This window comes from Botrytis cinerea, chromosome 16, assembly GCF_000143535.2.
Source record: "Botrytis cinerea B05.10 chromosome 16, complete sequence".
In the NCBI taxonomy this organism is placed as follows: Eukaryota; Fungi; Ascomycota; class Leotiomycetes; order Helotiales; family Sclerotiniaceae; genus Botrytis; species Botrytis cinerea.
The window spans coordinates 272,844-299,904 of record NC_037325.1 but is presented as its reverse complement, the minus strand read 5'-3'; the positions used below and the strand labels follow the sequence as shown (position 1 = coordinate 299,904).

Here is a 27,061-nt window from a genome sequence, read left to right as displayed (position 1 = left end):
CAACATCTATAAGAATCGCACTCTCCCTCTCAACCGTCTTCTTCCTCTTCAATTCCCTTCCAGTACTTCCTCATCTGGTTATTCAAACTTGTTATACATTATAAGCCTCTTCTGTATCGACTCACTTCATATTTCCTCTTATACCGGCCTCGCTACAACTGAAAATCTCGACGGAACATTACTCGCTACAATTTTTGATTCGCTACCTTGAACTCGATGCTTCTGATCACTACGATACATGATGTATGCTTCAACATATTGTTTGTCTTTCAATATTCTTTAGTGAGAGATAATGACAGCTTAACTGCATAGTTAGGATAATGAATAATAATTTTTAAAGGGACGCTCTGATTCCAAGAGTCTCTGAGTTCAATATGTGCACATTCCGAAATGAGAGTGTGGGATTGACAATCTCACTACAAGTGGTCATTCTGTGGATGTATCGAAGCCGAGATATTATTGGTGGCGAGGATGTTCGAAGGAAGGGTCGATGGCATGATAGGACTTTACGGTGAATCACAAACCATGCTGTCGTATTTGGCAACAGTAATAAGGAAATATATATTTGAATCTTTCATTCCCCTCATTTCTGTAGTTCTATTGTATCAAAAGAGCAGAGAATTTCTTAAGCAATCACTTTCACTTGCTCGAGATGGCCTTGTTCAACGCTATTCCATATAACTATGTCCCAACCGCTCCACGCCTCAAAAACTCAATCCCTCGTCATGAATCTACACAGAGGAAATTCACGCCGAATGATACAGCAGTTGTAGCAACAGCTGATGATGAAGGCTACAGACCAATTTTTTTATTCTTTCTGCGATAGAAATCACAACCTTGAATCATCTATAGTCGAAAATCTGTAATGCACTATATTAAAAAAGAACATTGAGTCGAATAAATCGATTTTGAGAAGTATAATCCGGCAGAATATAACAGTTTTGGGTACAGCAGACAATTGCTTCGCATCAAAGCAGAACATACTAGCTCGGCTTTTGCAGAGGAAAATCTCGATGGAAAGACTTCAAAATAGCCGGGGCACTCTGTCACAGGATCGATGCATGCAGAAGCGACTTGTATAATGCATGCGAAGAGCAAACATTTTAGGAGGCATTGTTTGCCTTCAATATTTGTTTGCTTCCCGTCCGACATCGCTTTAGTTTAGTGCACACCTGTATTTAGACCCCTAGATCCTTATGATCTTCTTACTTCCTTGCGAACAGCTTTCAATTCAAGATCTATTCTCCTGAGCATTATAGCTCCCTGGAATACTCCAGGTATATAAATTGGCTCTTGTTAGCAATAATGGCCAGTTTTCTGACCGTACAGATACAGTGGGAAGCATAGGGGAGAAAACAGAAGGGTACTAGGACGGGTATGAGGTAGATTGAGGAAATAAGTAGGAGAGGAGGGGGGAGGTTCTATAAGAATGGTGTGAACGAAGTGAATGACTTCAATTCAATGGCTACTGTGATATAGCTACTGTAGTAAAGCCCTAAGCGAATACAAAAGAGACTAGCTCTTTCGGTAAGTCTATATAAGACTTACTACTTTCAATACAATAGCTAGCGCTTGAGATAGAATACAATTAGACATACAGGACCTACGCAACATGTGAGTGCTACGTCTTCCGTATCCTTCTCGTACCAACAAGAACCTTCCCTAGTTAAAATGCACTAGCTCCCCCTTAGTGTACAGCCATGTTTGTTTACACCATAACAGTACGCAACTCTTGCGTACTACCGAAGTTAACCCGACATGTATCTCAACTTATATGAATACAAAAACCCCAAATGATCTCCAACAGTCTTTGGTGATCTGTCAAATGAATTTTGGATTAGAAATTATCAAGTCAAGATAGTGGATAGTGGAAGAAAGATACATACATTTTAAATATTGACGCTTGCTTTCAAGGCCTGTTTGATCGCCTCCGCGGAAGGAGGGTCGTCTTGCAATACAAGAAGACTAGCAACCGTTTTAGGCGCTAGCTTCGTTTCCTTGCTGACTTGGACTTGAAGGTTATGCTTCTTAGGATCTCCAGTGGCCATCTAATGCCATGAATCAGCCTTGGATACTGGAGTGGTGAAGAACAGGTGAAGTAGAAAATAACCTACGCTCTGCATGTCCAAGCGAAAGTCTGTGTTCTTGTAGATAGTTCCTCCAGATGTAGGGAAGCCAGTCAACTTTGAGTCTGGAATTTCGTCAATGAAGTCTTCAGCTCTTTTGGTATTTTTGCCCATGTTGAAAAGTAGGAGGGGTATCTAGGGGTGGTATATAAACAACTTAACAAGAAGGCGGAGCTGTTTAAGAATAATGATAGTTTCTGAGTTCAAAAAAGGCTTTCAAGGAGAAACGCTCAAGTTTATACCTCTTTGCATCTTGCCAGAGTAGTCAAAAATAGGGGTTTAATGCCTCTATCACGAACATTTGAAGTTATGTGCGTATCACTTCATCACATGTGTGGCCTATAGCTGGTAGAGTCCTCGCACATTTATGACACCATCCCACCACTTAGGAGTATCGTGCTACACTTCATGATTTCTTCAATTGGTTGACAAGCACCCAAGGCCCAGGATCCTTGTTCACCTGGGGGTGTGTCTCCTTGTCAGATGGTCGCCCACCATTATTGACTCCAAGATGCATGTGCTACCCGGTTTTAAAAGTAGAAAAGTCGACCATTAATATGGCAAAAATTATGTTTGCCATTCAGTTTTCAAAAACAAAAATCTTTGATATTGCATATCTAGCACTGAAAATGATACAAGGAGAGAACAGATCTGGTGCTTCTTGAGTTTATATTCATGAAAATCTGCCTCGATTAGACGTAGAATAGTGGAAGGCAAGGCTAAGGGTTCCGAAAAGAGGACAGCGGTTACTACCCTGACCGAATAGATTGGAGCAAAACACCGACCCAGATCTGCCGGAAATTATGCATGTGACGATTTGTAGATCATTGCATAACAGATGGATTGGGAAGCGCCTTATAATTTCTGAGCAATTATCCTAGATAACCAGTTTGCATCGGATAATAAACTCAATTAACATCGGGAATTACCCGATGGCAACAAAACAATCAAACACAAAGCGCGAAACGAAGTTAATAACCTGTAGAACTAACCACCAACATGTTGTAGTGGGGTTGTCTGTCCTGCCCCTCCATACCACAAATCTTGGCCAAGAAAAGCCGATCTTATCCCAACAAGCAACACCATTGAAGGTGAACAGAAGAGTGGAGGTCTGTAAGGAACTGATCGAGACAGGAGTGATCCGGCGCTGATGCTTGTGGTTATAACTTCATTCAAGGCCATTTTCCAGACGAGATAAACACACCTGATGGGTTGATTGTTGCACATCGATATCCTTATGCCAATAGCTCTTAATACTTTTTTTTTCTGAATCTTAATCACAAAATTGTACGGGGCGTAGAATCTTCATCTTCATAACCAAGCCCGAAATACAGCATCATATAAACTCTATTAGTCACATTAGTTTTGATACAGTAGTATATATTGGAATCTCCGATCACAATTTGGTGGAGCTTTGGACTGCTCTTTACACCTCAGTTAACTATCTCACAGTTCAGCATCCTCGATTTGTTACCATTGTTCCTTTGCACCCAGAAAATGATCAAACAGAATGGACTGGAATGGGTAGCCAAGACATTTGGTCTCGAGCCGCGTTGGACATCTGAGCCGGATATCGCAAAAGTCGAATCAATCGCTCGAAAGCACCTCAACCTCAAAGAAAATGATTTCTGCCATCTTAGCTTTTATACTGAAGGGGCTTTCAATAAACTATACAAAGTCGAGACTGAAGGTGAATGCTTCTTAGTTCGTGTTACATTGCCTGTCGACCCCTTCAACAAAACAAACAGTGAGGTGGCAACTATCAACTTCATTCGCCAAACTACGGATATACCGGTGCCTCAGATTCTTGCGTTTGATGATACTAATGAGAACGAGCTTGGGTTCGAATGGATACTAATGACTATGCTACCTGGTGGGAATTTGCGAACGAAATGGAGGAAATTGTCCCGAGATTCCAAACAGAATTTGGTCAAGCAGATTGTACGATACCAAGCCCAGCTTTTCCGTCACAAGTTCTCTACTATTGGCAACATATTTATTACCCCAGAATCTCAACTTGAAAAAGGGAGTCTGTCTTCCAATATATTATCAATTGATGCCAAAGGAACACCACAAGATTCACAACAGATATCACTTACTCCAAGGCAAATAGTGTCAATGTTCTTCTTCTGGGGAGATCACATTACACAAGATGTGCCCCGAGGACCATTCACCAACAGCAAAGACTGGCTCTGCGCTCGTCTCACCTTGGCCATTACCGACCAGGAAAGAATTCTCAAAACAACCGACGACGAAGACGAGATTGAAGACGCGCAGGACGCCAAAATCCTCGCCGAGAGACTTCTTAAACTACTTCCCAGCGTTTTTCCTACTGCTAACTCTATTCCAGAGCAATCTGTGCTCTTCCACGACGACTTATCTTCGCGAAATATCCTAATAGACGATGACGGCACCGTCACCGGAATCGTCGACTGGGAGTGCGTCTCCACACTCCCATTATGGAAAGCCTGCGAGTTCCCAGAATTCCTTAAAGGGAGGGAAAGAAACGAGGAGCCGAACAGAAACCAGTACTCTCCAGATGACGAGGAAAACGTCAACGAGTCTGCAACAGACGCGCTTGATAATGAAGGAATTAACGAGCTCTATTGGGAGCACCTTTTAGAGTACGAATCGACAATGCTCCGCGCCCTTTTTCTAGACGAAATGCAGAAAATTGCACCAGAATGGATCGAAGAGTCTACGAAAGGGGCAGTGAAAGCAGATTTTGAAGCGGCGGTGCAGAGTTGCGATGGTGGATGGTCTGTAAAGCAAATTACGGCGTGGCTTGATGCACTTGAGAAGGGCGAGAATTGGAGTTTGAGAAAGAAGCTTATTGAGTAGGTTTAGACTGCTATGGTTTCTTTTTTCCCCACATACAATTTCTTAGTTGAAATGGAATTATGAGATAGAACTACTTTATCCTGCGTTGTCTCACTTTACATGATTCTCGATATACTGTGAAATAACATTGTACCAGTGGTTTAGTTTAGTTTTCCTTTCTTCCTAGATACGCCTCTTATTGTTATATACCTAGGTAGCTGCAGAGCCTCTAATCCCATTCGGGACTAAATGGGCGAGGCCCACGATAACCTCATCCTTCTCTGCACTACCGACACCTTCCTACCTTAGTCAACTCAATATTAATGCTGTACCCTCCTACTTCCCACACCTTTTGTAGTAATCATTATACTCTATAAGGCCATTTCCTTAGTAAATATCAATATTGGCGCACTTAGAAAAGTTGCTACTGTAAGGGTTACACCCTGGTAGTACTTGGGCTATTGCTCGCGTAGAAGCTTTTGATATGTTCGGTAGCAATATGGTCTGTGCGCAGACAACGTGCATTTAACACACACTTCTTTCTGTACTTTAGTTCTAAATGAATAATAGTGATGAATGAGAACTATAGCTTTTATTAGTGGAAGGGGAGGGGGTGGAGTTCGCGCTGATGTATATGAACAATGTTGTTAGCATGTGTTGAGGCTGTGTAAAACAGCGACGAACCCTATCGAAGATAGAGGCCGAAACACTTCGAACCCGCTTTATTGTATAAAACCCGATAGTAGCAGTAGCACGAGGGAAAGATTATTCTTCCTGGTAAATCGAATGTTCCCACAGAACTCCTAGCAAGTTCCCGGTGAGCTTAAAAATAATGTGCCGAAACTTAAAATAAGGGTTCACATCAAAACCTTGCCCCACTCCCCATTTAGGCGGCCGCAACTCCGCATCGAAGGTCCGCATCATATCATCGGCCTCAGCCTCGTCTCATTCATTCATTCCATCATCGTACAATCTCGTCCACCACACTCAAACCTCACATTGCACAACACTACTAAAACTGTGACTTCGAAATCAAAGAAAAAAAAATCCCGCAGCCATTTCAAATCGAATTTCCATCCACCAAACGAAACACAACCGACTCTCCCACCACACCACGAAACAATGACCTCTTCCAACCCCGACACCTCTCCCCTCCCCTCCCGCACTCCCACCCCCACAACTCCCTCTACCTCCCTCCCTACACGCCCACGTACGCACTCCTCCGCAATCCCCGACCTGCCTCCCTCCTCGCCCACTCTCCCCCTAACCATGACCTCCTCCCTCTTGCTCACCAATCTCCCGCGCGACTCCAGCACCGCGCTCGACTCAGCCTTTGTATTTCCCACTCCGAAAATTACAGTGCGGTTCCAGCCGATTGGGTCGGCGCCCGCGTTGCAGAGACCCGTGTCGAAGATTAGTTCGACTCAGAGGTTTGAGACGGTGGTGGCGTATTTGAGGAGGGTGTTGAAGTTGGATCGGAATGCTGGGGGTGGGGGGGAGAGGGAAAGTGTGTTTTTGTATGTGAATAGTTGTTTTGCGCCGGCGTTGGATGAGGTGGTGGGGAATTTGCATAGGGTGAGTGGTTTATGGGGGATGGGGGATGAGGGATGAGGGAATGGGATGGATCGATGCTAATTTTTGGAATAGTGCTTTAAGGATTCAAAGGACCAGCTTATCGTTACCTACTCGATGACACCGGCATTTGGATGATCGAACAAACCATGCGATACATGTAGCCAGTCATTCAGACGAAACAGTCAACATGAGGTATTGAATCGCTTTATAAACTATATTTGGGTTGGTAAACAAAAAAATTATATTGCTACTGGGCATCTAAAAGCTAAACGAACATTGGGAATCTAAAAGCTGGACGAATACGCTTGCAATCTAACAACATCGATATTTTACCCACAACACCTCAGTCCATTTTACTAATCGCACTTCGAAATTCCTCGAGCTCCTTCTCTGGAATCGGATATGTATGCTCTGGGGCCGGGTAGGCTCGAGACTTCGTTTCTTCGCGGTATTCCGTAATGGCTTTTAAGCTTTCGCTCCACACATCACCATATTTCTTTACAAATTTTGGGAGGAATCGACCAGGTGGAAAATTGCCAGTCATGTCAACTTGCACCAAAACTTGTCCCGAGCAACCATTTCCTGCGCCAATACCGATTGTAGGGATAGATAACTTCTCAGTTATGAGTTTTGCGACTTCTTGTGGAACAGCTTCAACGACCATTCCGAAAGCACCCGCTTCTTGGACGGCGAGCGCATCTTCGAGAACTTTCAGTGCACCAGCACAAGTTTTACCTTGGACGCGGAAGCCACCGAGGGAATTCTGGCGTTGGGGTGTGAGACCTATATGGCCTAGGACTGGAATGCCTGCGGCCGTGATTTTCTTGATGGTGGGAGCCATTTCTGCACCCCCTTCTAATTTAATGCCTTGCATTCGACCTTCCTTCACAAATCGAAAAGCGGACTCGAGAGCTTGTTCGGGGGATATTTCATATGAGCCCATAGGGAGATCTCCAACCTGATAATTTGGTTCATTAGTAAAGGAGGCGGTGCATGAATTGATGGAATACAGGAATGTACATACAGTGAAAGCAGCTTTTGCAGCACGAGATACAGAACGAGAATGCATCAACATCTCCTCCATGACAACCTCACTAGTATCTTCCATTCCCAAGGCTACCATGGCCAAACTATCTCCCACCAAGACTATATCCATACCCGCGAGATCCGCTACATGACCACTAGGGAAATCATGAGCCGTCATCACGGCAATAGGTTCCCCTTTCTTATACATGGACCTCAATGTAGTCATGGTGACCTTCTTCCTCGAACTCTGTGAGCCCATAGGGCTATGCGAACTTTTCCTAGTTTGACATTGTGCAAGAAACGGTCTAGCAGCAAAAGTTGCTGGTCGTGAATATTGCTTCAATAGTATGCGCGTGCTCATCTTCATGATGGGGAATGATGAAGACATGGTTGAAATTGATGGAAAACAATTCTCACGGATTGAAACTGATGATTAGAAAACTTTGAAGATGGATGATGGGCAGCCATTGTTAGAAGTGAGGAGGTCCATAACAAACTTTTTTGTTGAGGTCGTGATGATTATTGCGCTGTGGTTTCCATACTGGAGTGGACAGTGAGATTATTTCATTATTTGCGGTCCGTCTTGTCGCTTGGGGATTCTTTGGGCCGAGGGATGGGGCTAGATTATGTAAGGGGAACCGAGGCGGCAGTTTGGGCGGAAGGGAAGGGTGGTGATGGATGGATGGATGGATGTATGAGATGGACAGCATGAGATGAGATGAGACAAGATGCTATTGATCCTTTGGGGACCTGAGTTATCGTTCATTCATTCATACGTAGGTAGGTAGGTAGGCAGGTAGGTCTGGCTCGAAGAGGATCCTACCATGAGGATAAGCTGAGCTACTTCTGTGTACTCACACCCTTGATATAAAAAGCGTTTTCTTTCCCCTCCTTTCCCGTGTAATACCGCTCAACATGGTCCTACTCCAAGATGTCTAAAGCAGCATTCAGATCATGCAATGTGCTGTGGTGTACCTGAGCATTATCTTCCATCGTGCAATCACAGATGGAGGCGTTCTTGTGAATCACATAGGTTGGGGTGGGTCGAGTTGTCGTTTCTGTGGACGGAGAAGTATATGATGATGTGTTTACCCCTCCTCGCCTTCATGTTTCCTGATACACGATCCATATCCGGACAAAGACCTCCCCAGAGCCCAGCGAGCAAGTATCATTGTGATGATTATTATGATTACACAAATTACATAGTTGCCATTCAAACCATCTCACGAGACCAAAGCGGGCGCATGAATCGGCAACTACCGATTGTTACCGCTTTATCGCTCAGATAAGGACTGTACGGTCCACTGTCTAGCTGCTACTACAACAATCTCCAAGACCAATTCTCTCCTCATATAAACTCATTATTTCACCATTTTACCATTTCGCCATTTTTCCAGATCTACACATTATCAAATCCTCAAACCGAATACTTACCTCCTTCCTTCACCCAGAATTAAATCTCGTAAACTCGAACGTCAAAATGTCTAGTCCTAGACGGAGGATCGAGACTGATGTAAGTAGTATCCCATAGTCATTACGTGGATGAGTTGAAAGACTAATGTCTGGTTTTGGGTATATAGGTCATGAAGTCAGTATCTATGATTGGAGAAGTTATTTTTTCGAGGATCTCTAGCTAACAGTGTGATTATAGGATGTATGCGACACCACTTCACAGCCAGTCCGATTGATTTATGCTTCAGTGCTTACCAGGAGTATAGGTTGATGTCGGATTATGAGGTGACTCTTGTGAATGACAATAGTAAGTTGGCGGGAGTCCCATGTGGCCTGCAGAAGTTCTAACCTTTGATCTAGTGTATGTAATATGTTGAGGAGAACTTTGGAATCAGCCACTCATATAATGACAATAATAGGCAAGAGTTCTATGTCCGCTTCAAGGGACCAGCAGAGAGTTAGTTCACTTCCCCTCCTCTCCCTCATTCCTTCCTCCCAAAAACATAAACTAACCGCTACTCTCGCAGCACCATTCGAAGGCGGACTCTGGAAAATTCACGTCGAACTTCCAGATCAATACCCCTACAAATCCCCCAGCATCGGCTTCGTAAACCGCATCTTTCACCCCAATATCGATGAGTTGTAGGCCCTTTCCCCACCGCCTACACGGTGGAACAGATTACTTACTGAGACTATCTTTGTAGATCCGGTTCCGTGTGTCTCGATGTTATAAATCAAACTTGGTCGCCAATGTTCGATATGATCAACATCTTCGAAGTGTTCCTTCCACAATTACTTAGGTATCCAAATCCAACCGATCCGCTCAATGGAGAGGCCGCCGCACTACTTATGAGGGATTCGAAAGCGTATGATCTAAAGGTTAAAGGTGTGTATTTTTGGGGGTTGTAGAGAAGGATTCTGAGAGTAGATGGGACGGGAGCTGATAATGTATAGAATATGTAACGAAATACGCAAGCAAAGACGCAGCAGACGATGCGGGCGCCGACGAATCAGATGATGATACCATGTCCTCGGTAGCTAGTTTCGACGACGACGATGATAATGAAGAGGCAGCGGGTACAATGGAGGAAATCTAAGTACACCTCAATCGTTGGCGAACAGTTTGGCTGGTTCTAAATACGGATGGATGGATGGATATTTTATAAAGGCATTCGCATTTCACGCATATTTTCACGGGTGTTCATATGGTCTGGTTATGGATACTTATTTTCAATGGATATTGATGCAGGGCTTAGGAGTTTGATTGAAGTGCAAATATTTTGATTGGGCGGGGTATACATGGGCCTCTCTACTCAATTTCCTTTCTTCTCATGATCTTTTTGAGGGTTTCGAGATGCGTGAAGTAAGGCATCGTTGATTAGGTTGTGAAGGTGGATGTGGAGGTGGAGGTGATGGAATGGTGAAGTTTTAGCGTGTTCACTATCTAACTAGTAGATAGATAGGCAGGTTAGAAAGCGGGCAGGATGTTAAGAAAGAGAATTCAGCGGATGCTAAATATTTGGTTAAAGTTTGATATTTGAAAGATCTCGTTTGGTAGGTGTGAATGTGAATGTGAATGTGAATGTGAATGTGAATGTGAATGTGAATGTGAATGTGAATGTGAATGTGAATGTGAATGTGAATGTGAATGTGAATGTGAATGTGAATGTGAATGTAATGGTAATATGAGTTTTATTGTATTTATTGTATTTATTGATGTTGTGTGTGTTTGATATGGTATTTTAATTCTAATGGGAAGGAAAGGAGTGGGAAAGGAAGGATGAAAAGGGGCGAGGATATGATGAGGCTGTTATTTATGGGTGATGAGAGGGGAAGGAGGGAGGAGGGGAAGTAGAAAGAGGGGAAACTGAGGGGAAGGAGAGAAAAGAAGGAAGGCGAATAGGGAAAGGAGGAGAAAGAAGGAAAGAAAATAGAAAGAGAGGGGGGATAAGAAGAGGAGAGGGGAGGGGAAGAGGGGAGAGGGAAAGATATGGGGAGAGGGAAAGGAGGGGAAATAGAATGAGGGGAAGTAATAAGAGGAGAGGGGAAGTAGATGTCATTCTTGAATATTATATAGAGATTGAAATAATATGGCAGAAGTTGGTAAATATAGATATAGATGTATATAAGAAAGTTTTTGAGGAAGAGAGATTAAGGAGGAGAGAGGGAGAGAGAGAGAACCTGGCTTGGGGGGGGGGGGGGGGAGGGGGTATGTGAATGGATGGTTGAATGGTTGAATGGTTGAATGGTTGAATGGTTGAATGGTTGAATGGTTGAATGATAGAAAGAAAGAATCAATGAGAGGAGAGAAAAATTGATGAATGAGATAGGAATGGATGTAGTAAAAAGCAAATGAAGCTTGAAACGGGTTGTTGGTATTTGAATGTATTCTTATTTATGATATGATGATATGATGATATATGTATATTTGAGGCTACAAACAAGTACAATATGTAATTCATAAAGTATATTCTAACCGTGCACCTGAAATGGAGAGAAGGAATGAAGGAGAAATTGAAAGTTCTGTAGTCGCATTTATGTAGATACCAATCTTGACACCCGTTCTTTTTTCTTTTCTCGGTGGATATTGATATATTTCTTCCTCTGGCGGCGAAGATGCCCCTTTCGAGCTTCGAGCACTCATTGTATAGATGTACCTATCTATCATTGCACTCCTTGCAATGTGCCATTTTTGAGTCCTTTCATCTGGAGAGTTCCTAGATCACTGCCGAGGAATAAATTTCCATTGATTGCTGTGTTCATCATAGATACATTTACCTTGAAATGGGTGCCTACCTACTCGTCAATGACATTCTGGTGTCATCGTGTTGACCCTCCCACCATCTCTTATAACATCAAGGTCGCAAATTCACTTCCAAGAAAAAGACGGCGTTGCATGCCATCTACCAATTACCTACACCTATCCCGTGACACAATTCACTACGCATCCACTCTCTCCCAAACCTTAACCGAGACCATCCAGAGCCGTCAATAGTGCCCAAAAAAGACTCTATATTCATGCATAGATGAAGATTAGAAATTCCAAAAATTCAATCGCAGGGTGAAAGCTTTAACATTAGAAAATTTAAAAAGCGAGGTCTTTCTTCCAACATGAGGGTCGTAATGCTGCAGCACAAGGCTGTACTATTGCGGCAACTGGATGCAACAACATGTCAGGAATGAAAGTTGTCGCTTTTTTTTGTATGTCTAAGGCGGCAGGACAGTGAAATGGTAGTAAATTCTCTACAGATTTCACCTCGCTGTCGCGTAACGGGTGGTAATGCATACCCCTGAAGATTTGGTACTCGAAAAAGACATGTCACATACCATCACGTCGAAGTCGGTACTATCGATCAGAAGATTGAGGGAAGGGTGATGATCAATGACTGGCAAAATCCAAGTGAAAATGGAGGTTATTCTTAATAATGAGTGTATGAGAGTGGACCTTGTATTCAGACAGGTGAATACAAAATGTAATGCTTGATCAAACTTAGTAATGCCAAGTGGCAGCCACCTTGTCATCGCTGCAGAGCGTTTAAAACGCATTGCCTCTGGAATTCTGAAAGTCAAATGACAGTTCGTAAAGCTCACGAAGATTCGATAAGTTTGGACACTGAAATTTTGAGATCCGGTGACTCAAGTTTGAGTTGCAATTTAAGAACCCTATCTCAATTTACCCAAGCTCGTGTTGTCGGTGTCCCTTGTAATTCTTTCAAGCCCTTTTGACTCGAATCATAGGGGTAGGACTCAAGAGAAGAAATCCCACTGAGCTGAAGCAGCATTTCAAGATGGTGAAGAGGATAATTGAGAACCATGGCTTGACTAAACTTCAAGTCATAACAATGTGATATGTGTGCGGTCTGGGAATATGTAGTGGACTAGCGAGACTAGCCACCCCGCGAATTTGTCTTGGCTTCCTTGTCAAGGGGTAGACCCACAATCTTTGATCACAAGTCTTTCGCCGGGACCGCCAAGGTGTCAGCCCTGCTGAGATATAGAAGCATTCCCCAGCAGTCGTTACCAATCTTTAGGTACTTCTAGATCGCTCTTTTATATCCTAGATGTCGAGTAAAACGACATGTTCGAAGAAGATTTTAAATTGGTAGTGCTTCCGGCTTATTTTCGTTAAATTATGCAAATCGCCCATCTTGTCGATGTACATGGGTCAAAACCATTTTTTTTTTTCGGGATTTTGGTATCTTTGGAGATTGCGAGACATCCATTTGAATGTTCTCTATGTCGGAACTGCTTATTGGTAGTTAATTATCAAGGTGGATCTTGGCACCGGAGAATATGATGTGCGATTTATCCATAGCCTCAAGCTTCAATCTATGAAGGAACCAAAATAAGAAGGCGATAGCACAATGGCTTGATCTTCAGCATGTGACGCCGGTTTATCCCATTCTTGAAACGAGGACATCAGTATAGAGAAGGTAGAAAACAATTGATCAACGAACTTGTTCTCAGGTCCAACTACAATGTCCGTCGTTGATAAGAGACTGTACACCGGAGCACACGTCGTGAGCCTGCCAAGGTCCGAACCGCACTTGTACAGCATATGAAAACTACGAAGCACTTGCTCCTAGATTTCACGATAACCCTTAAGAATGTTACTCCTTGAAGCATCGAAATCTGACTAATTCCCTCATACTACCAAGTCCGATCAAAGCACTAGATAGTAATGGTATTGCAACATGAGCCATTTCTTTTTCCAAACGGCTCCTTGCTTGAGTGATTTTGAATATTGCAACAGTTGTTACAAGAGATAGGCATTCTGGATGTTTCGTGATGGAAACGAGTTGGGGCCTTGTGATGATGATAAGGCAATTTGCTCCGCCGCTTTTTCGTATTCATGACATGGCATTGTTGTCTATGATGTTAGAGAAGGGCAAGGGTTTGCTTTTGGAGAAAAATACGTCGACGTTACCGGAAAAGCCACGTGAAATGCGTCGGATAAGGATTTTCCCATCGAGCACGGTAAGACAAGACCCGTAGAAATGATTGTCTTAGAACGGCAACTGTTTTCGTCCTTGACCTCGACCTCCAGGTTTCTGTTTTCGTTTGATCCAAATTAAGTAATAAGCGTCTATTAATGACTTCAATGTCCCGCTAAATGTCACGAATCTTTTGGGGCATGAAATCGTCGACGTAACAAAACAAGAACAGGCCTCGAATTAGTCAACGGACCAATGGGGGCCTCCAAATAGATACGATTAGGTACCGATTTGCTACCCGAAGGCAAAGATTGGTTCTGGACCAAGGCACGTGTAAGGGTTGATCCGAATTTTAAAGGGGGGCTTTGAGGGTTGTGAAGGCTTAGAGGGCTGAGAAGACGTAAAAGTTAGACTACCCGAATCAGTTTGCGGGGAACTTCGGAGCATGTGAATGCCAAGTTGTGGGGATCACCCCTATGAATAGGAAATGGGAAAATTTGACGACAGGGAGTACGTGATCGATATCCCACGCACGCTTTCCCACACGACGGGAGGTTAGCCACCGCCAGTACGGTACCGTGGTGTTGTATCTCCACACCGCGAGGCAAATGAGGGGGTCCCGGGGTAACAGGTGAGAAATAACAATCATCCTGTTTATGGTTGGTGAGCTGTCTGCCCCTTGAACAAGATACACTGCATGATTCACGCTACAAGTGGCAGGAATGCATTGTCCATTTCTACTTTCACTGGTTATGAATAGATGCATCTCAATGGTTGAATCGTAGCCAGTCTGACGGATGGTCGTGTGAGCAAACAACTACTGGAGAATTCCCAAGCATCTAATCGTCTACTCAGTAGGGAAGGCTTGGTTACAAGAGAAGGTGACTTACTCGCATTTGCAAGTACTCTCCCCAGAAAGCTTATTTAATTTGATAAATGCAATGCAGCTGCAATGCTACCTAATAGTCGATCCCATTTACGAACGACGGCGGCTGAATTCGAGACGAGCGTAAAACCGTTTTGCTGTACAATATTACCACTTCGGACGAAGGCTATGATGATGCGATGGTAACTGTAGATCTCCCTTTTAGACGGAAACCTCGATATTCACGAATTTCTAATCACTTCCTCCCATATTGGTGTTTTGCTTGCTGCATCCCCTGGCCCTGACCTGCCCCATCCTGCTTTGTTGTTGCATCTGCCTTAGCCACTGCAGATTATCGTTAATTTGATAGCCACCGCTTGGATCTGATATCATTCTGCCTCGGACATGCGGGTCCATCCTCAATTATTTATTGTCCCAACTAGTTCTACGCATCGTACTTTATCGTGTTCAACACTGAAACCCTTACATTCCGTAGTTTTCCGGTGCGCCCGACATGATAATATTTCCTTTCCGGCATCACCCATTCCGGCCAATAACATTAGCGTGATTCGTTATACGCCGTCTTCACTACTCCACTACTACGACAGCTTCATCCAAACTCGGCATAATCACAGACACACTACCCGAACGATGTCGACCTCAAATATGAATAAGAAGGCTTTCGATCCCATCCAAAGAACTGCATCTCCATATCCTGACAAGAGCAGTGTTGGTCCTTCGCACATTATTGCACAACACCAACCTACAAACAACTATCATTCTTCATCACTCTCCACTCTCAAAATGGTTTCTACAAATCCAAGCGTCAATCGCACATGTCAGTATACCTTTCTTCATGCTCCTACTGCTTCAGCACTGCTTCAGACCTGCCGCATTCGACCTGGCATCTGATGTTCGGGTCAGATTGGATGTCGACGCACCTGCGACTTTAGCAGTCCGCCCACAGTCTTTCAGCTCGCAGCTCAATGATGACGCTTCGCGATAGCTTTTATGCAACTTCACTTTGCTAACATTATCTTTTACAGCACTTCACCCAAGCGGTGTACAACCACAAGTTGAGCACACCGAGCTTGAGGAGGAACTTCACGAGAACGCACATATCGATTATGATCGTGTAGCTATTGTGTGTATCTCGCCCCCTCTTTGGATCTGCCAGCTGCTAACTCCTATTCTTTTCTAGGTTCCTAATCCAAGTGTCGCTGCCCTTTACGAAGATGCACTTGTTTACGAAACTGGTTCTGCCATCACATCTACCGGTGCTCTCACTGCATACTCTGGAGCTAAGACAGGTCGCTCGCCCTTAGACAAGAGAATTGTCAAAGAACCATCATCTGAAAATGAGATTTGGTGGGGACCAGTCAACAAGCCAATGACACCTGATGTAAGAACCTCTCTCTCTCTCTGTTTACATTCATTTCTTGCGTCTTTTACTTTTTCCTTGGAAATGCATTCAATACGTTTTCAGTCGAGGAAATTTACATTGGCTCTACAACACTACGGATTTTGAAAACGGCAATCTCATCTCAGCATTTTTGAGAGCACATCTTCACATCTACAACTCATCACTTTCCTTTCTTCTTTACGCCAAACAATCATTCTAAGAGATTTCCCCGCACATTTCTACGTCATAAGCTCTTGGGCATCCTCGGCTTTATCTTTTTCCTTCCTTCCCCAAGCGAAAACGCGGGGTGCAGATAAACCGATATTATCCCGATCTTGCTGCTATTAGTGATCAGCTATCATATTCCCCCTTTACATGTCGCGTGCGAACTTTATCTATGAGTTTTTGAATGTTGGAAATTTAGTAGACTAACATCAATGATAGGTATGGAGAATCAACCGTGAACGTGCAATTGATTACTTAAACACGAGAAATCGTATTTACGTCGTCGATGGTTTCGCAGGATGGGACGAGAAATACAGAATCAAGGTTCGAGTCGTATGCGCTCGTGCCTACCACGCTCTTTTCATGCGCAATATGCTCATTAGACCTGAACGCAAAGATCTCGAACATTTCCACCCAGATTATACTATTTACAACGCAGGATCTTTCCCTGCTAACAGATACACCGAGGGTATGACTTCAGGTACTTCAGTTGCTATCAACTTCGCAGCGAAGGAGATGGTTATCTTGGGTACTGAGTACGCCGGAGAGATGAAGAAGGGTGTTTTTACAGTTCTCTTCTACGAGATGCCTGTCAAGCATAACGTTCTCACTCTTCACTCGTCAGCCAACGAAGGTAAGGACGGAGACGTCACTGTCTTCTTTGGTCTTTCGGGTACCGGTAAAACAACACTTTCAGCAGACCCCAACCGTGCCTTGATTGGTGACGACGAGCACTGCTGGAGTGACCGTGGTGTTTTCAACATTGAGGGTGGTGTAAGTGTTTCAGAATCTGCATTACGTTGTATCAAGCTAACAATCTGCAGTGCTACGCTAAGTGCATCGGTCTTTCAGCAGAGAAGGAGCCTGATATCTTTGGCGCTATCCAATTCGGCTCTGTTCTTGAGAACGTTGTTTTTGACCCAGACACTCGTCTTGTTGATTATGATGACTCAACCTTGACTGAGAACACCCGTTGCGCATACCCAATTGAGTACATTTCCAACGCTAAGATTCCTTGTCTATCGACAAACCACCCAAGCAACATCATTCTTCTTACATGTGATGCTCGTGGTGTCCTTCCACCCATTTCCAAGCTTGACTCCGCCCAAACCATGTTCCATTTCATCTCCGGTTACACCTCAAAGATGGCCGGTACCGAAGATGGTGTCACAGAGCCACAGGCTACCTTCTCATCTTGCTTCGCGCAACCTTTCTTGGCTTTACACCCAATGCGTTATGCTAAGATGTTGGCTGAGAAGATTGAGCACCACAAGGCTAATGCTTGGTTGTTGAACACTGGATGGGTTGGAGCTGGTGCTACCACTGGTGGCAAGCGTTGCCCGTAAGTACAATTGGAATCTTCCGGAAAAACGCATGCTAACATGAACTAGATTGAAATACACTCGTGCTATTCTTGACGCAATTCACTCTGGAGAGCTTGCAAAGGTTGAGTATGAAAACTACGAGACCTTCAACCTCCAAGTACCAAAGACTTGCACCAATGTTCCATCGGAATTGTTGAACCCAAGAAATGCATGGAGTCAAGGAGAGGATAGCTTCAAAGCCGAGGTTAACAAACTTGGTGGTCTCTTCGTTGAGAACTTTAAGAAATACCAGTCGGAAGCTACTGAGGATGTCATTGCAGCAGGGCCAGCTGTTAAGGTTTAAGGGGTGTATATAATAAGGGTTTTTGATTTTTGATTTAAGCAAAACATATGCTGGCGTTCTTTATTAATGGGATGTATCGGATGTAGCACTAAGCATCAAGCATCAAGATTTAAGTAACTGAATGAACAAAATTTATAATTATATTTGATGAGCAATGAAATGCATGTGAGTGGTTGTTGAAATGTTTCAGGCCCATTTAAGTCAGAACCTATCTGAGAGTTTCCAATTGTCATGATTTCTAATGTCCAAGTCCTCATTGGAAAATGATGGAAATGATGATAACGATACATACCTAGGTAAGATTAAAACTTTTGTGTGGTATCTGAAGTTTGGTTAAATACTATGTATGATAATTGAAGATGTATGTAGAGCAGCAATGCAGTGTCATTTACCCCTTTTACCTTCCTCCATTCAGCCTCTTGAACAAGGCTACATGATAAAGTAGTGTAGTAGCTAGCATCAATGTCAGATTAATTACTTCATGGATAGTTGAATACGACTCTGCTTTCTACTAAACAATTGACACGCCCAATCATTTTCAATTCACCAAATTACAAACATGTATCTACTCATACACTCTCGAGTAGAAGTGAATAAAGAAATGCACCCCACAGAACATGATCTAGAACTTTGTAGGTTTGGCTTTCTATGGAGTAGTCCACCAGTCTAGCAATCGGCTCGCACCAACACATCAACCTCCAGACGTCCTGCATCTCAATCCATAAAAAGTACACAATCACCTCTCACGAATTTCAGCCCTGCATCAATCACATACATTACATCTACACTAAAGCAAACGTCAATTAAAATGCCCCCTCCAGCTCCTTCAGAAGACGCCCCCCAATCGCAATCCCAATCGCAATTACGGCCCAATCTGGCGGCCCATCACCGATCCACGTCCTCGGTCACCAGCCACCAAAGCGATAGTCCGGCGGGTACACCTCCAGCTTCAGGTGCAACTGCTACACAGCATAAAGAACCCAAAGCCAAAGGCGAGCGCAAACACGTAGTCGGTCACGGCAAATACGGACGTGTGAGCAGTAATAAGGCGCTGCATAAATTATCTCGTACATTGAGCTCACATAACCACAATAATCATCACAGCCATACTACTAGCAACGATAATTTGAAGGAATTTCAAGCGCCGTGGGATAAACCACACAATTCGAGCACGAATCTCAATCGGCAGAAAAACATTTCGCAGACGGCCCTGAAACGTAATCGGAGCTCGGCAGATGTGCAGAATAGTACGGGGCAATCGAGAAAATCTAAGAACTCGGATGAGCAGCAGGGCAAAAAGAGACCGAACAGTGTACATTTTGAATTGGGCATAGCTACGCCGGGAAAAACAGAAGTCGAAGACGACAACGAAGAAGGTTGGGAAGAAGCAAGTTCGACTGCAAGTCCGGCTTTGAGCCGCAGTGCAAATACATCTGCCAAACCATCCGCCGCCAATTCCGCCGCCAATTCTCGACATCAATCTCCTCTTTCATCGCCGAAAGCCAAAAGGACTAACGGTCCGGATTCTGTGAGGGATTTTGCGAAGGGCTCAATTGATCACTTTGATGGGAATGGTAGTGTAAAGACAGATACAAACACGAAGGCGAATAGAAGCAGTTATTCAACTGCAGACGCAAAATTGATCACGGAGAAATTACTTCAGAGAACACCGTCTCATTTGGCTTCGGAAACGAAAATGAGCATGGCAACTGCGAAACCAACGCCAAAGATGGCGCATGCACATTCTGGTAGCGTGGATCGATCGACGGGGATGGTGAAGAGTATGGGTGCTAGTACCGCGAGTGGAAACCAGGAATTGATATCGAGATTCGTAGGAGATGCTGGGACGCCTGGAGAGAATAGTCCGAAGTTTCCGCCGCCGGATCATAGGGGAGAATCTAGGACGGGCGCTATAAATAGCAGTGCGTTGGAAAAACCGCATGGTGGGATTGGCGAAATAGCAAGAGCGAAGTCGATGGGGAATTTAACAAAACATAATGTTGACGAGGAAGAGGAATCGGCTCTATTGCCTCGAAGTCGAAAGAGTTCTACAAGTGGCGTTTCGGGACCGCCTAATGCGTATAATTCGCGCACACAACAGAAACTTTGGCTTCAAAGAGCATCGTCAAATATTGAACCGCAGAGAGAGGGTCTAGGTGCGTTGTCATTATTGAATGGAGGTATTGGAATGGGTAATCATGGTGGAGCAAATGGTATGGGATTTGGACCTGGAATGGGCATGGGAATGGGAATGGGCAATGGAGGATACTTAATGGGCGGAGATGGAAAAGGGGATCCGAGGATCAAAGTGCAGCTTGAAAGAACGGGTCTGGAATATTTGGTTGTAAGACGTCATCAAGATCCTGTTGGACGAGGTATTAAGAGATTAGAGAAAATGGGAGAGCTTGGGCATGGGGGCAAAAATATCCCAGGGCCTGGAAATGGCCATACGCATAGTAAGAGTGCGAGTGTGAGTCGAGCGGGTAGTTTGAGAGAGAGGAATGGAAATGCGAGGAAGGGGGGAAGACAGAGTTATGATGGAGAGGAGAGGGGTAGTGATACTGATCGAGATGGTGGTAGTGGATTGGATGAAGAAAATGTTGCGGCGCTTCTGAGGAGCTTATGGGAGAAGAGTTTCGAGGGGAGTGGGAGTGCGGATTAGTGCGAGAGTTTTGGAAACTCAATTTGGCTTCCGAGCTTTGTATTTGTGGACTGGGGGTGGTAAGTAATGGGCAGGATGCAATAGGGGCTTGACATAATTAAAGGAATGGAGTTTTGAAATTTATAGGCGTGCATGGGTTAGGCGAGGAAAATCCCTCGAATATATTTACTGATATTTTGAAATTGCTTCCTGGCTGTTTGGTGGGCTGGTCGACCTTTAGAATGAGTGTTTGATTAACATAATGGATTTACCCGCGAGGTTGTATACACACAAATGCCAAAGTTCACTGCGTGATATCTGAATGGTTGATTTGAGGTTAGACAATGATGGTTCGTTTCTAGGCAGATAGGTAGGTAGGTAGATAGGCGAATGAGAAAGGGGCAAGGAAGATATTTTAGAAAATAATGGTGATGAGTATCTATCCAGATAGGTAGGTAGGCGGCTTGGGAAAATCGTGAAAGTGGAATCCTAAGATCAATATCGACTACGGTGTAGAAGAGCCTCAAATCTACAGTCTGATATGATAGCATGAGCATGGGAAAACAGCACATGGTAAAACAGCACATGGGAAATTCGAGGGAAGGAAGTTACGCCTCACAGAGGCAGAGGGGAAAGAGTATTTAAATACCTACCCGACATAGTGGTTGGATAAGCCAAGTTCATACCCATCGAGCGGGTAATCTCATGGAGAGAATATGTCATAATGTGACGTGATAAAAACGCGAGGGCTGTTCTGAAGGGATCCGTCGGAGAGCCTAACCCTGACCCCTAGCCAGGCTATATAGAACTTCTTTTAGCGCGGCACAGGGCGAATCATTAGAGCCTCGAAAGCCTATTCTTATTATTGGGCTCTCATGCTAGAGTTAGTAGAGTAGAGAACTGAGTTAAAAATGAAGAGGGCAGGATCACGGCTTATGATTATCGGAGACTGTGTGGCTTTACTGTTAGATTTGTCTTTGTCCTCTAGTATGCTAGGGAAAGGGCAAAAAAAATAGAGAGGGCGCTCGTTGGGATTCGTATGCTTCGTTTGGAAACGAAGAATTTTTGTCCAAGTATTTCCAGGTTGGGAGTCACCGGGGATGAATATTGTGGCTTGAATGCGTGGGGATTAGGTAGGGTAGAGTTAGCCATCATGAATAGAACTGGAGGGACGGGATCGTTGAGTGCGTTTAGATAAATAGAGGTTTGCATTTGTTTAGGGCCTTATAATATATAGAGTTGGGGTGATATGTCGAGATAGTGCTAGATTTCTGGTGTTTAATGGAAAGTTTGAGTTGAGCAACTTATAACAGTAAATACTTGTCCTCTCCATCATGGTTTGCAACAATGAAGCCAAATGGGTAGAAAACACCTATGCAAGATATTTATTCTTTTTGGTATCATATAATTTCCAGCCAAGTTCCTATGCTATGCTATATATCCATACATCTATCACCAAACTTTTATTATACCTGTATGTTTACTCCATTCTCGCCTAACGAACTCAACCTCAAGATCTAAACAACATCAAACCCGCCTCCTCATTGTTCACTTCATCGTCGCTAACGTCCTCCTCATCACCACCCTCACCCAAATCTAATTTTCTACCCAACAAAGTTGCGAAAAATCTATCCCTCGCACTCTCTTCCCATGTATTTCTATCCTCCGGCGCCATGAAGTTTTGCAACTTCTCGTGAACTGTGAATTTCATTTTTCTGCCCTTGCTAGCCTTGGTATCGACATTCTTTCTAGTCTTGGCTTCTTTCACTGCTGTCCATTGCATTGGTTTACCAGCTTCACCGGCAGCTGCAGAAGAAGAATCAACCATTCGTTGATCGAGCAATTCTTTGAGAAGCAGTTGGTAGAAATCAGCATCGTCGTAAATGTTTGGATCGGTGGTAAGCTTCATTTGTTTCTGAACAGGAGCGCAAGAGCGAGGGACCTTGGTGCGGGAAATGAGATGTTCAGAGCTGGAGAGTGTATCTTGAAGAAGAGAAGTGATTGATTGTTGAGGTGCATTGGGGTTGAGTTTGCGGGAGATAGGGAGGGCTGTTGTAGCACGGACTTTGCTAGACCACTTTTCAAGGACAGTTTGTCGATTGTCAATATTTGCAATCTCGGAAGCTTGCATTCGCTCCCAGATGGCAGAAGAAGAAGTGGCGGAATCAATGCCGCGCTTCCGTTTCTGTCCTGCTTTGGACGTACTGGCCGCCTTTGAAAGATCGTGTCGAAGCCCATCAATTGTGTTCCATAACTTAATAGCAGCTTCTTCTGCGGCTTGGAAAGGATTCTCATCGGTGTCCTCCTGGTCTTTATCATCGGCCGCAGCTAGCGAGTTGGTAGCTACTAAAGCTTTCTGAAGGCGAATACGAACATTGAGAAGGGAATCGAATGCTTTGCGCTGTTGCTTCACAGCATTACCCTTGTCTGCATCTGCCTTTGCTGCTTGAGAAATTGTTGCGACAACTGTTTTCTGTTCTTCTCCCATGATCTTTCGCAGTTCAGCACGTCTTGCCTGCTCGTCTTCATCGTTTTCGTCGTCGCCAGATGCTTCTTCTTCACTCTCTTCATCACTACCAATTTCCTCATCACCACTCTGGTCAGGATTTTTCGAATCATCCTCTTCGTCAGAATTTTCGTCCATGGAGTCGGCATGTTGAGCATCAACATCCAAGATATCTTCATCGGTTTCATCCTCCTCTCCGTCCTCAAGATCCTCGTCATCATCCTCTTCAGACAATCTCACACCCTCCTCACCACTGTCAGACATGAAATCGGCAGCAGTAGGCCTTTTCTTAATGCCATTGACATCCGAAGGTTTTTTTGTGTCAACAGGCTTCTTCGGCTTTCCACTTCCCCGGAAGACAAAATCCTTGAACTTTTCCTCGTCGCTCTCCGCCAAAGCCTCATCACTATCGACCTCCATATCGTCAAATTCCCCATTGAATTCCATTCCCTCGAATTTTGCCTCTTCATCAACACTTTCATATACAGAGTCGGATTCACCTTCATCGTCGCCATTCATCAATTGTTCGCGAGTGACTCGAGATCCGGCATACTGAGGGCCAAGTGCGACTTCTTCTGGTTTTCGGAGCTTGCTCTTTCTGTGATATTTGATTAGTAAAGCTTCATTGTAAAAATATATTAAAAAAGCTCCTTACCCAACTTGAACATAATGTTCTGTCCCCGCCAATCCATCATCACTCTCATCACCACTTTCCGAACCGCTCTCTTGCGCCGGCTTATCATCTTCTGGATCGAAGTCTGCGAAAAGAAGTCCAAGTCAATAAAATTGTCTCTGCGGTAATTAACCAAGGATACAAACTTACCCTTGGGGACAGGATCCTCCAATTCCTTGATTTGTTTTGCCAAATTCTTTGATTTCGCCATATTGTTTGTTTTTACCGCAAACTTTGAGAAGTTTTGTTTTTCCGCAGAACTTCAATCCAAAAAATTATTTTGGAGCTTCCGCCCCATGAAATCTTGGCGCGCTAGCGGGTCCATATCCGCTCAAAAGTTGAGCTCTCGTCGCATTGTTAATGAAGCTTCAATTAAACATTAGAATAAAATGAAACAACGATTGTTCTCTACTCTACGGAGTTTACAGCATGAGAACCCATTGGTATGTGAAGAATATCATTCAAAGGAGACTGAATGAGAAACTGTTCGTTGACGCATACCAGGGATTACCACGAACGGGCAGTATTCCGCGCATGCAGCGTGGATTGCCAGAACGACGAAAGATAAAAGACGTAAAGAAAGTGATTGCAGTTTCATCTGCAAAAGGAGGAGTTGGAAAGTCGACGCTTTCTGGTACGAGTTCAGTGTAATATCTACATGTAAACGGCTACTGATTGAGAGATAGTCAATCTTGCACTCGCTTTTGCTCGTCGTGGTCTAAGAAGTGGTATTCTAGATACAGATATTTTTGGTCCCTCAATACCGACACTATTGAATCTATCTGGGGAGCCTAGATTATCCTCAAGTGCGTTTTTGGTCCGAATGCAATATATGGGACACGTCTGATATTTGGGCGGCAGACAATCAACTTATACCACTCTCGAATTATGGCGTCAAGTCCATGTCAATGGGCTACCTAGTGGGTGATGCGGCACCAGTTGTGTGGCGTGGATTGATGGTCATGAAAGCATTGCAGCAACTTCTACACGAGGTAGACTGGGGTGGATTGGATGTTTTGGTTCTCGATTTGCCACCAGGAACTGGAGACACTCAATTGACCATAACGCAGCAAATCGTACTTGATGGTATGTGCATTCTTGTTGTTGGTTGGAGGTGCTAACCGTTTTCAGGAGCGGTGATTGTGTCGACACCTCAAGACATAGCTCTTAAAGATGCAGTGAAAGGTATCAACATGTTCAAGAAGATCGATATTCCAATTCTGGGAATGGTACAGAATATGTCGTTATTCACATGTCCACATTGTCAGAATAGCACACATATTTTTGGATCGCATTCGGGGGTTACTACTGCTTGCGAAAAGCACGGAATTGATTTTCTAGGAGATATACCATTACATGCGAATATCTGCGATGATGCGGATAGGGGAAAACCAACCGTGGTAGCGGAGCCCGAAAGCGAAAGAGCAAAAGCATTTATGTCAATTACGGAAGTTGTAGGAAAGAAGATTGGCTTGTTCTAATAGTATTTATTAAGACCAGAATAACAACAGTCAAGGGGCGAGCAACAAACAATATAGACATTGTAAAGCTAAGAAACTTCTAGGGGCAATGAAATGTAAAGGAGAGCCATAGAAATCGTGGTATCAAGTGCGGTGCGGAAATTTTCGTACCTGAACTGTTGATTCAAGGTCAGATGAAAACAGAAAGCCCCCACAAGGCTTGTGATTCTCAGGTTTCCTATCCAAAAGCAATCTTTAGCATGTTTCATTGTCATTCGGTAACAATACTGGTGAAAAATTATGTTCATTCGAAGAACAAGCATCCAAAACTCTAGTCCTCATACGCAAAGCCTATGTCAGCCTACATCAAATTGCCTATGATGATGCTGAAGAAAAGGAAAATGAAAAATAGAAAGGGAAATTCCAGCCTGAACACCTATACTTGCAGAGAATAGCCCCTTCCTTCCCTATCCCTACCTCCCCTTACGCAAAGCCATCCTCGTCGCCATTGGTTTGGTATATATGACGACTTCTCGTCGGATCTTTTCGCATACTTTGTCCCGATCCGGTAAATCCGACTACATAAAGAATTAGATATCGAGAGTATGAAAGAAATAAGGTAATGTTTCTTACCTCTACCATTTACCCCGTCAGGGGTACGGAACATACTGTCCTTCTTTCCTGCCTTTCCGAACTTTCCTTTCGCAGCAAAGTCCTGCCATTTCTTCTTACCGTCATCTAATTCTTTCTTTGCCTTGATCTTCTTTGGGACTTTGGCCGGTCTCGTGGGTCCATCACTGACTTTGCTTGGTTCGCGCTTGGATTGCTGCGCAAGTTCTGGATCAATATCGGCAGCTGCCGAAATAACATTCGATGTCGATGGAGGAGTAGGGGCCGAAGCTACGACTGGGGTACCATCAGCTTTACGCTTATTTGGGTTGACTATAGGTTTAATATCCTTGGCTCGCAGAGTCTCTGTGGTATCATAGTTCTTGAATTTGACAATGTAAACAGGAGATGTAGAGGAGCCGGTTATAGATGTGATTCGGGCTGGATAGAATCCTTTATCGCCCGAATGCCATTTCGCCAATACCATATCGTTGACTGAAAAAGACGTTACAACTTCGGGCTCTTCGGGTGGAGGAGGCACTGCTTTCTTGAAAGCAGGGTGGTTTTCTCGTGACCATTTTTCTTTTATCGGCGGCTCCGAGGGTTTCTTTGGTTGGGCTACAGGTGCTGGAGCTGGCTTTAGTTCTGCGATCGTGGATTCTGTGAGGGAAATGACTTCTTCGAGTTCAGCCTGTAGTGTCTGAAGCTCTACATTATCAGGGTCTGCTTGTAGACCCAACTGGACAGTCTCTAGCTATAAGAATGTCAGTATTGCAAATATGAAACAACAATAGAATGATAACTCGCGAGCCTACCTGCAGCTTATACTCTTTAATATCATTCTCTAATCCTGCTACGTCCGACATGATGGTCTGAGTCTTTACGTGTGTATATAAAATGAAGTGTTCTATCAATCCTCTCGTTGATATGTGAACAAAATAGTGGAGATGTTAAATGCCGCTTTTCTGGAATCAATGGTAGACAAGATGTCGCAATATGATATCAAGGAGAACGTGTGTTGGCGACGGGAGACATTAATAAGATGCTCAAATCTTGAGAGGCGATAACCTTAATCTCAC

At 44.0% G+C, this 27,061-nt stretch overlaps 10 protein-coding genes across 17 annotated transcripts; 6 read left to right on the top strand and 4 right to left on the bottom strand.

The window, feature by feature from the left end:
* Positions 1–1,435: 1,435 nt before the first annotated feature.
* On the bottom strand, positions 1,436–2,460 carry BCIN_16g00680 (hypothetical protein). The gene is made up of 3 exons (XM_024697819.1): positions 2,115–2,460; positions 1,887–2,048; positions 1,436–1,818 (listed from the first exon to the last, which is right to left on the bottom strand). Exons 1-2 carry the CDS (start codon positions 2,238–2,240, stop codon positions 1,890–1,892), a joined length of 285 nt encoding a protein of 94 aa, XP_024553635.1. The 5' UTR covers positions 2,241–2,460; the 3' UTR covers positions 1,436–1,818; positions 1,887–1,889.
* An 815-nt stretch (positions 2,461–3,275) lies between these two features.
* On the top strand, positions 3,276–5,357 carry BCIN_16g00670 (hypothetical protein). The gene has a single exon (XM_001546851.2). It carries the CDS (start codon positions 3,624–3,626, stop codon positions 4,965–4,967), a length of 1,344 nt encoding a protein of 447 aa, XP_001546901.2. The 5' UTR covers positions 3,276–3,623; the 3' UTR covers positions 4,968–5,357.
* Positions 5,358–5,835: 478 nt separating this feature from the next.
* On the top strand, positions 5,836–6,778 carry Bcatg12. The gene is made up of 2 exons (XM_024697818.1): positions 5,836–6,521; positions 6,594–6,778. Exons 1-2 carry the CDS (start codon positions 6,216–6,218, stop codon positions 6,654–6,656), a joined length of 369 nt encoding a protein of 122 aa, XP_024553634.1. The 5' UTR covers positions 5,836–6,215; the 3' UTR covers positions 6,657–6,778.
* On the bottom strand, positions 6,718–8,443 carry Bcecm31. 2 transcript variants are annotated; one of them, XM_001546849.2, is made up of 2 exons: positions 7,546–8,443; positions 6,718–7,479 (listed from the first exon to the last, which is right to left on the bottom strand). In XM_001546849.2, the coding sequence occupies exons 1-2, from the start codon at positions 7,912–7,914 to the stop codon at positions 6,865–6,867; spliced, it is 984 nt and encodes a 327-aa protein (XP_001546899.2). In that variant the 5' UTR covers positions 7,915–8,443; the 3' UTR covers positions 6,718–6,864. The 2 variants fall into 2 exon arrangements, with proteins under 2 accessions (XP_001546899.2, XP_024553633.1); XM_024697817.1 differs by having other exon boundaries at positions 6,718–8,443.
* A 34-nt stretch (positions 8,444–8,477) lies between these two features.
* BCIN_16g00640 (hypothetical protein) lies at positions 8,478–10,540 on the top strand. Of its 6 annotated transcripts, XM_024697811.1 has the most exons (8): positions 8,478–9,060; positions 9,128–9,135; positions 9,199–9,201; positions 9,266–9,306; positions 9,360–9,456; positions 9,527–9,641; positions 9,704–9,885; positions 9,954–10,540. In XM_024697811.1, exons 7-8 carry the CDS (start codon positions 9,750–9,752, stop codon positions 10,094–10,096), a joined length of 279 nt encoding a protein of 92 aa, XP_024553631.1. In that variant the 5' UTR covers positions 8,478–9,060; positions 9,128–9,135; positions 9,199–9,201; positions 9,266–9,306; positions 9,360–9,456; positions 9,527–9,641; positions 9,704–9,749; the 3' UTR covers positions 10,097–10,540. The 6 variants fall into 6 exon arrangements, with proteins under 6 accessions (XP_024553631.1, XP_024553627.1, XP_024553629.1 ...); XM_024697812.1 differs by lacking the exon at positions 9,128–9,135; XM_024697814.1 differs by having other exon boundaries at positions 9,199–9,306.
* Positions 10,541–14,917: 4,377 nt separating this feature from the next.
* Bcpck1 lies at positions 14,918–18,247 on the top strand. The gene is made up of 6 exons (XM_001546846.2): positions 14,918–15,636; positions 15,845–15,942; positions 16,000–16,200; positions 16,645–17,199; positions 17,250–17,767; positions 17,817–18,247. Exons 1-6 carry the CDS (start codon positions 15,450–15,452, stop codon positions 18,091–18,093), a joined length of 1,836 nt encoding a protein of 611 aa, XP_001546896.2. The 5' UTR covers positions 14,918–15,449; the 3' UTR covers positions 18,094–18,247.
* Positions 18,248–18,614: 367 nt separating this feature from the next.
* Positions 18,615–21,180, top strand: BCIN_16g00620 (hypothetical protein). Its single transcript, XM_001546845.2, has one exon. The coding sequence runs from the start codon at positions 18,902–18,904 to the stop codon at positions 20,753–20,755; it is 1,854 nt and encodes a 617-aa protein (XP_001546895.1). The 5' UTR covers positions 18,615–18,901; the 3' UTR covers positions 20,756–21,180.
* Positions 21,181–22,092: 912 nt separating this feature from the next.
* Positions 22,093–24,212, bottom strand: Bcbfr2. The gene is made up of 3 exons (XM_001546844.2): positions 24,064–24,212; positions 23,896–23,998; positions 22,093–23,838 (listed from the first exon to the last, which is right to left on the bottom strand). Exons 1-3 carry the CDS (start codon positions 24,122–24,124, stop codon positions 22,245–22,247), a joined length of 1,758 nt encoding a protein of 585 aa, XP_001546894.1. The 5' UTR covers positions 24,125–24,212; the 3' UTR covers positions 22,093–22,244.
* Positions 24,212–25,641, top strand: BCIN_16g00600 (hypothetical protein). 2 transcript variants are annotated; one of them, XM_024697809.1, is made up of 5 exons: positions 24,212–24,356; positions 24,418–24,547; positions 24,600–24,719; positions 24,775–24,999; positions 25,045–25,641. In XM_024697809.1, exons 1-5 carry the CDS (start codon positions 24,303–24,305, stop codon positions 25,392–25,394), a joined length of 879 nt encoding a protein of 292 aa, XP_024553626.1. In that variant the 5' UTR covers positions 24,212–24,302; the 3' UTR covers positions 25,395–25,641. The 2 variants fall into 2 exon arrangements, with proteins under 2 accessions (XP_024553626.1, XP_024553625.1); XM_024697810.1 differs by having other exon boundaries at positions 24,600–24,999.
* A 1-nt stretch (position 25,642) lies between these two features.
* Positions 25,643–27,030, bottom strand: BCIN_16g00590 (hypothetical protein). Its single transcript, XM_001546842.2, has 3 exons — positions 26,798–27,030; positions 26,007–26,736; positions 25,643–25,951 (listed from the first exon to the last, which is right to left on the bottom strand). The coding sequence occupies exons 1-3, from the start codon at positions 26,846–26,848 to the stop codon at positions 25,857–25,859; spliced, it is 876 nt and encodes a 291-aa protein (XP_001546892.1). The 5' UTR covers positions 26,849–27,030; the 3' UTR covers positions 25,643–25,856.
* Positions 27,031–27,061: the final 31 nt, after the last annotated feature.